The following is a 10,000-nucleotide window of genomic DNA, read 5'->3' as shown; positions in this document are numbered from 1 at the left end:
GGTAACATCCCTCGTGCTAGACTCTTTGTCCTTCACAACAAAGCGCTCTTGACGATTCTTTTGTCTAGTTTCTTGTTCAATGTGATAAGATTTATCTAATGTCATGAGATACAAACTTAGTTGTCTTTTTAGTGGAAGATAAACATATTTCCTTTAATCTATTCTAGGTTACTTTTTATAGAAATTCGGCCAGAGATGCGTAAGTGATTTTTTAGTCAGTGTTCTATTTTCTAGATAGTTGCTACCTAAAGTATCGCTGACGCTAAGCTAGTTTAGTAACCGCTAATGCTAGATGCAAGTTAACTTAACCGGTAAGTAGGCATTGACACTAGGATCGTTTGGAAGCAAGTTTACTAACTTCCTGTTTACATTGGGCAAGTAGAAGAGTACACTAGAAGTCGCTAGCACTAGCAGCTAGTACTGAACTAGTCCCATGTCGACGAGGCTCTAGTAATTCTAGATACCATATCCTCGGAACGCCGTCGGCTATATTCACTGCATAAGCTTTAGTGGCACCTCTGCGGACCAGAGTCGCTCAGTTTCAAAGAATATGTCAATTCTAATTTTTTATTCTTCATTCCTGATCTTCTTAGATATATTTCCCTTTGCCAATTCTATGAGTCAAGCTTTTCGAAGCGACATATTCCCAAAGGATAAAAGCGCTGGATATTGATAGTGATATATAATTTCCTATGGTTAGTCAAACGAATTCTGTGGATCTTGTATTCCTATTTTCAGCTTATCTTAAATAATGAAAATGTCAGAAAATAATATACTATAAATAGGTAAATAGATATAATAGAAATAAGATAAAATAGGGCAAAAGAGCATTAAACAAAATTAAGTAAAATAGAATAAGATAAAGTAAATAGACGAATAAATATAATTAGATAAAATTAAATAAGACAAAATAGCAAAGTGAAATATAACAGAATAAAACAAACTGAAATAATGTTAAATGAAACAGTGTTGCCAGATTCTGTTCACAAGGTATAATTAGTCTTGTTAGTTATTTTTAGCCCCCAAACTATCTTTAACCACGTGACATGAATTTTGGCTTTCCACATTTGAATAAATTCGCCTGGCGACAACCAGAATAAACACAGTAATTGATTAAACTCCAAAGGGTTAACTGAGATCAACATAACCTCCGTAAGTTAAAAAAATAATAATTAACAACAACAACAACAACAATAAAAATATAATAATTATAATAATCATGATGATAATGATAATAATAGTAATAATAATAATAATAATAATAACAATAATAATAATAGAGATAAATAACGAATGCGGGACCACAAAAAATATATATATAAAAATTACGAAAATAACAACGATATTGATCTGTGGCAACACTAAAAACTCGGTAATCAAACATAAGACACCCGAGATCGCATTGTAGTTCATTTCAGTGTTCATCCTCGAATTTGTGGTTTTATCTAAATGCGTCTTCGTTCGCTCGAATGTGTAGGTTTAACGGTGAATGATAACGAAGTGGACCACATATGATATTTGATAACTTATTGATAACGTAATTATGTAATTGTTATTTGTGAATTCCGCAACAAAGTTCAGTGGTTTAGCCTCGGTATATAACACCTTTAAACAACACACGTGCACACACACACACACACACACACACACACACATATATATATATATATATATGTATATATATATATATATATATATTGTGTGTGAGTGTGTGTGTGTGTGTGTGTGTGTGTAGCTACATATATATGTGTACGAGTATTATATATATATATATATATATATATGTATATATATAATATATATATATATATATATATATATATATATATATATATATATATATATATATATATGTATATAATATATATATATATATATATATATATATATATATATATACTATAATATAGTAGCCTCTGTCTGTGTTTGTTTGATCACGATCTCCTCCTAGGGTATGGTAGATAGACCCCCATAACCATACATATTCTGATACCCTATCCCTCCAGGTACTTGGATAACTATATTTCATTTAGAAAATATATATATTTTTTGGTTAGGGTTAAGGGTTAAATTTAGGGTTATGGTTAGGTGAATGATTATTCACGAACTACTCCCAGGTTTTTGCAGATAGACCACTATAACCACATATATTCTGAAACTTGTAAAATTATCTTTCATTTGTCTGTCTGTTTGTTTATTTGTTTGCTTGTTCAGGAACTCCTCCTAGGGTTCTGCATATAAACCCCTATAACCACATATATTCTGATACCCTATCACTTCAGGTACTTGGATAACTATATTTCATTTTCATAGAAATATATATTTTGGTTAGGGTTAAGGGTTAAAGTTAGGTGGGGTATAGTTAAGTTAGAGATTATTCACGAACTACTCCTAGGTTTTTGCAGATGGACCCCTATAACCATATATATTCTGAAACCTTATCATTCCAGGTACTTGGATAACTATGTTTCATTTAAGAATATATATTTTGGTTAGGGTTAAGGGTTAAGGTTAGGTGGGGTATGGTTAGGTTAGGGAGGATTCACGAACTCGGAGCAACGCACGGGTAATTCGGCCAGTGTATATATATGTATATATATATATATATATATATATATTATATATATATATGTGTGTGTACATATATATATATATATATATGTGTGTACATATATATATATATATATATATGTATATATATATGATATATATATATATATATATATATATATATGCTGGTACATTGTGACAAGTTGGTAAAGGTGGAAAAAGAAGTCATGGACCTAGTTCCGAGTTTCTGAGTTTATTCCTGACCGGTTTCGCTCTAAGCTGAAGAAGCTTAGAGCGAAACCGGTCAGGAATAAACTCAGAAACTCGGAACTAGGTCCATGACTTCTTTTTCCACCTTCATATATATATATATATATATATATATATATATATATATACATATATATATATATATATATATATATATATATATATATATATATGTACAACACTGAATGGGTCCCAGTGATTAGAGATACATTATATATATATATATATATATATATTATATATATATATATTGGTAGGAGGCCATGTTGTATACATGATTTCAAGAAATCTACAGCGACAATGGCGTTGTTGATTTTATATTGGAGCTTTAATTTCTCTCGTGCAACAAGTTTCTGTGGTGGTTCCAAATAGCTGAGAATGTGTCCAAAAGACATTAGGTGCGGTTTTCTCTTTTTTAATTCTCCTATACGTATTTCGACCTTACTCGGTCATCCTCAGGGAGGGAGTAACAATAGTTGGTGATTACATGGGTTTAAATACAGACCGTACATTGGCCGAACACTGGGAGAGGTCATTTCATGTAGCCGTGATCCGTAGCGCTGCGTACGTGGAAGTAGCAAATTCCTTATGGATTGTGGAAAAGGGGTGTTATTGTTTGTGTTATGTGCGTCTACTGCTTGGGAGTGTGGTTGTGGGCATGAGTTGTATGTTAATGGAAGGTTTCTCGATATATATGTTCACTGCTTCGGCCATCTTAAGGCGAAGGGGGTCGTGAGCTTTGTAGATTATCTTAGTGTTTTCGTTTAGTGTTTGTCTGGTGATGGTGGTTTTGTGTTCTTTTGTCATATGTGTTTTGATGGCGCCATTCTGGAGGTGGTATGTGAGTCTTTTGGAGAGGGTCATAGAAGTCATGCCAATGTATGAGGAGGTGCGGTGCTGACAATCACCGACAGGGCAATCAAACTTATACACGACGTTGACTTCTTGTAGAGGAGGGTTGGGGGGCTGGCTGTTGTTCTTAATAACCAGGGTGTGTGTTTTGGAGGTTTTGTAGTATACGATTAGGCGTATCTTAGTGTCTGGGTTGTTGGGTCGAATGTTACGTGTGATAATATTTCGAAGTGTTCTTTCGTCTTCTTTGTAGCCGGTGTTCATGTGTCCTTTGTAGTGCAGGTCCAGTGTTGGTATATTGGTGTTTGTGGGTGTTGGTTGGCCGGTAAAGGAGTTCATCTTGTTTTTGATAATGGATTCGATGGAGTGTTGTGGATAGCCGTTGTTGACAAGTAGTGTTGTTATACGTTGGAGTTCGTTGTTCGTGGTTTTCCATGTACTGCTGTGGGAGAAGGCTCGGTTCACTAGTGATCGGATCACGCTTTGTTTGTAGCGTTCTGGGCATTCGCTACTGCCGTTAAGACAGAAACCGAGGTTAGTGTCTTTGACGTAGACTTCAGTCGTGAATCGATCTGAGGCTGTGCCTACTAGTATATTTAAGAATGGGAGGGTGCCATCGTTGCGTTGGTGTTCATAGGTGTAATTGAGGGTTGAATGTTTCTTGAATGTGTGTGAGAGTTGAGTTACAGATTGGGAATCTTTTGCGCTAATAAAAATGTCGTCAACATACCGGGCGTAGATACAGGGCTGCATGTCAGGATGGTCGTTGAAGACTTTCTCTTCGATGGATCCCATATAGAAGTTGGCGAAGAGTGGTCCAAGGGGGGATCCCATTGCCACGCCGTCTACCTGTATGCGCATTTTCCCATCTGGACCGTAGAAGGGAGCTTCCATCGTGCAGATTTCAAGGAGTTCTCGGAGGATTGCTTCAGGGACGGCGAGGGGTGTTGAGTTGGGCTTGTGGTAGATACTCTGGCAGATGAGGTCAATAGTCTCTTTTACTGGCACATTTGTGAATAGATTCACGACATCTAATGAGGCTATGACCCCTACTGGTTGGACACCTTCTCAGCTATTTGGAACCACCACAGAAACTTGTTGCACGAGAGAAATTAAAGCTCCAATATAAACTCAACAACGCCATTGTCGCTGTAGATTTCTTGAAATCATGTATACAACATGGCCTCCTACCAAAATTCACATATCGTCGCCAGGCCAGCAGCCGGAGAATCAACCCTCAAGATAGGCTATCCTACTTGAAGGAGGAACTGCAGGCGAAGGAATCGCTACTCCAGCAACTGCGAGCAGAGTATCATAATACCTGTTCAAAATGGAGCAACACCGATGACATCCAACAAGACATCAAAACCTCCATCGAAACAGCACTCCTAAATATGTCTGATAGACATATTCTAGAAGCCAGAAGAAGGGTTGGCCGCAAACTTGCCAACTTATACGGCGGCCCTGTCTCCATCCCGAGATCTAAGGATCAATTCATAAACCTCAGCAGCGCTGAGCTTACAAAAGAGCAAGTTGAATTCCTTAACCTTGGACTCAACTGCCACTACATGTCCAAGCCCTACCACCTCCACAAGAAAATCGAAATGGAACTGCTCCTAGACAATATACACCAACTAGAAAAAGAGAAAAAGATTACTACAAACCCCAATCTAACATCTGAAATATGTGCTGAAGTCAATAAACGAAGAGGACACCACAATACCTCCCTACTCACATCCCCTCTTCGGAAAGCAGCCAAGGAACTGAAAGAGCAGGATAATATCGTCATACGTAGGGCAGATAAATCTTCCATCTACGTCCTACTTGACAAGGAAGAATACGTCGGAAAGATGAAAACCATACTAGATGACACCAACAAGTTCAAAATCATCACAACTAACCCCACCCTGGATCTGAGAAAGAAACTCAACAAGATCATCAGAAAAAACAACATAACAGCAGGCACCACCAAACTTCCCCTAGTCGAAGGAGACCACAAACTTGGATATGCCTTTGGGAATGTTAAAACGCACAAGCCTGGAAACCCCCTATCATCAGCCAAACACCTACAGTTACCTATAAACTTGCCAAACGCCTTAACTCCTTAATAACCCCATACATCCCAACCTCCTACAGCCTAAAATCGTCGCAGGAATTCCTCACCATCCTTGAATCCTCCCAACCAGTAGGGGTCATAGCCTCATTAGATGTCGTGAATCTATTCTCAAATGTGCCAGTAAAAGAGACTATTGACCTCATCTGCCAGAGTATCTACCACAAGCCCAACTCAACACCCCTCGCCGTCCCTGAAGCAATCCTCCGAGAACTCCTTGAAATCTACACGATGGAAGCTCCCGTCTACGGTCCAGATGGGAAAATGCGCATACAGGTAGACGGCGTGGCAATGGGATCCCCCCTTGGACCACTCTTCGCCAACTTCTATATGGGATCCATCGAAGAGAAAGTCTTCAACGACCATCCTGACATGCAGCCCTGTATCTACGCCCGGTATGTTGACGACATTTTTATTAGCGCAAAAGATTCCCAATCTGTAACTCAACTCTCACACACATTCAAGAAACATTCAACCCTCAATTACACCTATGAACACCAACGCAACGATGGCACCCTCCCATTCTTAAATATACTAGTAGGCACAGCCTCAGATCGATTCACGACTGAAGTCTACGTCAAAGACACTAACCTCGGTTTCTGTCTTAACGGCAGTAGCGAATGCCCAGAACGCTACAAACAAAGCGTGATCCGATCACTAGTGAACCGAGCCTTCTCCCACAGCAGTACATGGAAAACCCCGAACAACGAACTCCAACGTATAAACAACACTACTTGTCAACAACGGCTATCCACAACACTCCATCGAATCCATTATCAAAAACAAGATGAACTCCTTTACCGGCCAACCAACACCCACAAACACCAATATACCAACACTGGACCTGTACTACAAAGGACATATGAACACCGGCTACAAAGAAGACGAAAGAACACTTCGAAATATTATCACACGTAACATTCGACCCAACAACCCAGACACTAAGATACGCCTAATCGTATACTACAAAACCTCCAAAACACACACCCTGGTTATTAAGAACAACAGCCAGCCCCCCAACCCTCCTCTACAAGAAGTCAACGTCGTGTATAAGTTTGATTGCCCTGTCGGTGATTGTCAGCACCGCACCTCCTCATACATTGGCATGACTTCTATGACCCTCTCCAAAAGACTCACATACCACCTCCAGAATGGCGCCATCAAAACACATATGACAAAAGAACACAAAATCACCATCACCAGACAAACACTAAACGAAAACACTAAAATAATCTACAAAGCTCACGACCCCCTTCGCCTTAAGATGGCCGAAGCAGTGAACATATACATCGAGAAACCTTCCATTAACATACAACTCATGCCCACAACCACACTCCCAAGCAGTAGACGCACATAACACAAACAATAACACCCCTTTTCCACAATCCACAAGGAAGTTGCTACTTCCACGTACGCAGCGCTACGGATCACGGCTACATGAAATGACCTCTCCCAGTGTTCGGCCAGTATTTAAACCCATGTAATCACCAACTATTGTTACTCCCTCCCTGAGGATGACCGAGTAAGGTCGAAATACGTATAGGAGAATTAAAAAAAAAAAACCGCACCTAATGTCTTTTGGACACCTTCTCAGCTAGTTGGAACCAACACAGAAACTTGTTGCACGAGAGAAATTAAAGCTCCAATATAAACTCAACAACGCCATTGTCGCTGTAGATTTCTTGAAATCATATATATATATATATATATATATATATATATATATATATATATATCGCAAAAATAATCACAATAATGCGTGACGAAAAAATATTGCAGAAACCACAGGGAAATTAAAGTCGGAATACTGAACGTTTTCGTCTATTACTCGTACTCTGAGGATGTAATAGACGAAAACGTTCAGTATTCCGAATTTAATTTCCCTGTGGTTTCTGCAATATATATATATATATATATATATATATATATAATGTATATGTATATATATATATATAATGTATATGTATATATATATATATAATGTATATGTATATATATATGCATGCATTGTTAAAATCGACAGCGTTAGTAAGGTTGTTGATCTTCTTGTGAGTATTCTCCAGTTTTCTAACCAATATTCTGTCATTTAGAGGGTGGGCATATACCAAGTTGCCAAAATGATTCATTTATTTCAACGTTTCGTCTAACAAAGAGACATCTTCAGGAAATTCTGTAACAGAGATAATAATGACGTACAGAAATATAGAAAACAACATGTAAATCTAACCAATTATACAAATATAGAAGCAAATATCAATAAATGCGCAAATTCACACAAAATAAACACTATACATGGGCTGATGGGGACCGTTACTTACAATAGTTAAAAGGTCCGATGAAATGACGAAGAAAACCCTTCGCTCGGTGACATATATACGCCCCTAGCCGGCTTGGGTGGTGGTGGAGGGCGGGAGAGGGGGCGAATGTGTGAATTTGCGCATTTATTGATATTTGCTTCTATATTTGTATAATTGGTTAGATTTACATGTTGTTTTCTATATTTCTGTACGTCATTATTATCTATGTTACAGAATTTCCTGAAGATGTCTCTTTGTTAGACGAAACGTTGAAATAAATGAATCATTTTGGCAACTTGGTATATGCCCACCCTCTAAATGGCAGAATATTGGTTAGAAAACTGGAGAATACTCACAAGAAGATCAACCTCACTAACGCTGTCGATTTTAACAATGCATGCATACAAGAGAATCTGCTCCCCAGATATTCAAACGTATATATATATATATATATGTATATATATATAATGTATATGTATATATATATATATGTATATATATATATATAATGTATATGTATATATATGTATATATATATATATAATGTATATGTATATATATGTATATATATATGTATATATATGTATATATATATATTTATATATATGTATATATATATGTATATATATAATATATGTAGTTACGTATATGTGTGTGCATGTACATATATATATATATGTGTATATATATATGTATATATATATATATATATAATATATGTAGTTACGTATATGTGTGTGTATGTACATACATACATATATGTGTGTATATATATATATATATATATGTATATATATATATATATGTATGTATCAAATCAAATCAGCCATCCTGAGTCCACTACTGAATAAAGGCTTCCTTCATAGCATTCCATGATTCACACGACCGCGCCAACCTCTGCCACGTCACTCCTGCAAACTTCTCAATCTCGTCTCTCCACCTTCTGTCTGGTCTCCCTCTTCCATGCTTCCTATCTCGCGGTGTCCACTCTGTAAAACATTTGCTCCATCCCTCGTCAGTCGTTCGCACTAAATTACGTGCCCAATTCCAATTCCTCTCTTTCACCGCCTCCACAATATCTTTCACTCTAGTCTGCTCTCTCACCCAACTTGCTCTCTTTTGGTCTCTCAGCGTTTTTCCCATCATTGACCTCTCCATTCTCCTCTGTGCAGTCGTTAGCTTTCTTTCCATTGCCTTCGTCAGTTTCCAAGTCTCACACCCGTAGATTATTGCTGGCAGAACGCACCGATTGTAAACTTTACGTTTCAAACAAAGGTAGAGAGCCTCTCAAGATTTTATTATACTTACCAAACACTTTCCATCCAATTGTAATACGTCTTTTTATTTCATTATCATGATCTTTTGTCACTTTCACCGCCTGGCATAAATAAATATACTCCTCAAGTTCTTCAAGACTCTCACCATCAATTACAATCTCTTTACTCTGAACTTTCGTGTTGAACATTACTTTGGTTTTGGTCTTATTCATCTCTAAACCTACTTTGAGACTTTCCTTGTTTAGATCACTCAGCATCCCTTGCAAGTCTTCTGAAATAAGAATAATGCCATCCGCAAATCTTAGGTGGTTCAAATATTCGCCATTAATCTTCAAACCTTTCTCTTCCCAACTCAACCTTTTGAAAATATCTTCCAAGCAAGTTGTAAATAATTTCGGTGAAATGGTATCGTCCTGCCGTACTCCTTTTTTGATCTTGATCTTTTCTGAATTTTTATGTAGTCGAATTATAGCGGTACCTTTCGCATAAATCTTTTCGAAAACCTTTATGATCTGTTCGTTTGCACCCTGATTGCGTAGCGAGTTTAGTATTGCTATTTGTTCTACCGAGTCAAAGGCCTTCTCATAATCTACAAAAGCTAAACACAGAGGTATATTGTATTCTGTCGTTTTCTCGATTAG

At 37.3% G+C, this 10,000-nt stretch overlaps 1 protein-coding gene across 7 annotated transcripts in view; it reads right to left on the bottom strand.

Annotated features, from left to right (window-relative positions):
* Positions 1-10,000, bottom strand: part of LOC143032740 (uncharacterized) — a 126,653-nt gene that overhangs the window by 94,160 nt on the left and 22,493 nt on the right. For 3 of the 7 annotated variants that reach the window (XM_076197693.1, XM_076197692.1, XM_076197694.1), the window contains one exon: positions 4,403-4,644. The exons of the other annotated variants lie outside the window; for them this stretch is intronic. In XM_076197693.1, the coding sequence (XP_076053808.1) occupies positions 4,403-4,566 (164 nt within the window). In that variant the 5' untranslated portion in view covers positions 4,567-4,644. Of the gene's footprint in view, positions 1-4,402; positions 4,645-10,000 lie in introns of those variants that run through there. 7 annotated transcript variants of the gene reach the window in all.

Source organism: Oratosquilla oratoria, chromosome 14, assembly GCF_046742065.1.
Source record: "Oratosquilla oratoria isolate Oo_2021 chromosome 14, ASM4674206v1, whole genome shotgun sequence".
Classification (NCBI taxonomy): Eukaryota; Metazoa; Arthropoda; class Malacostraca; order Stomatopoda; family Squillidae; genus Oratosquilla; species Oratosquilla oratoria.
The sequence above is the reverse complement of the archived record's forward strand: the minus strand, read 5'-3'. Positions and strand labels throughout refer to the sequence as shown.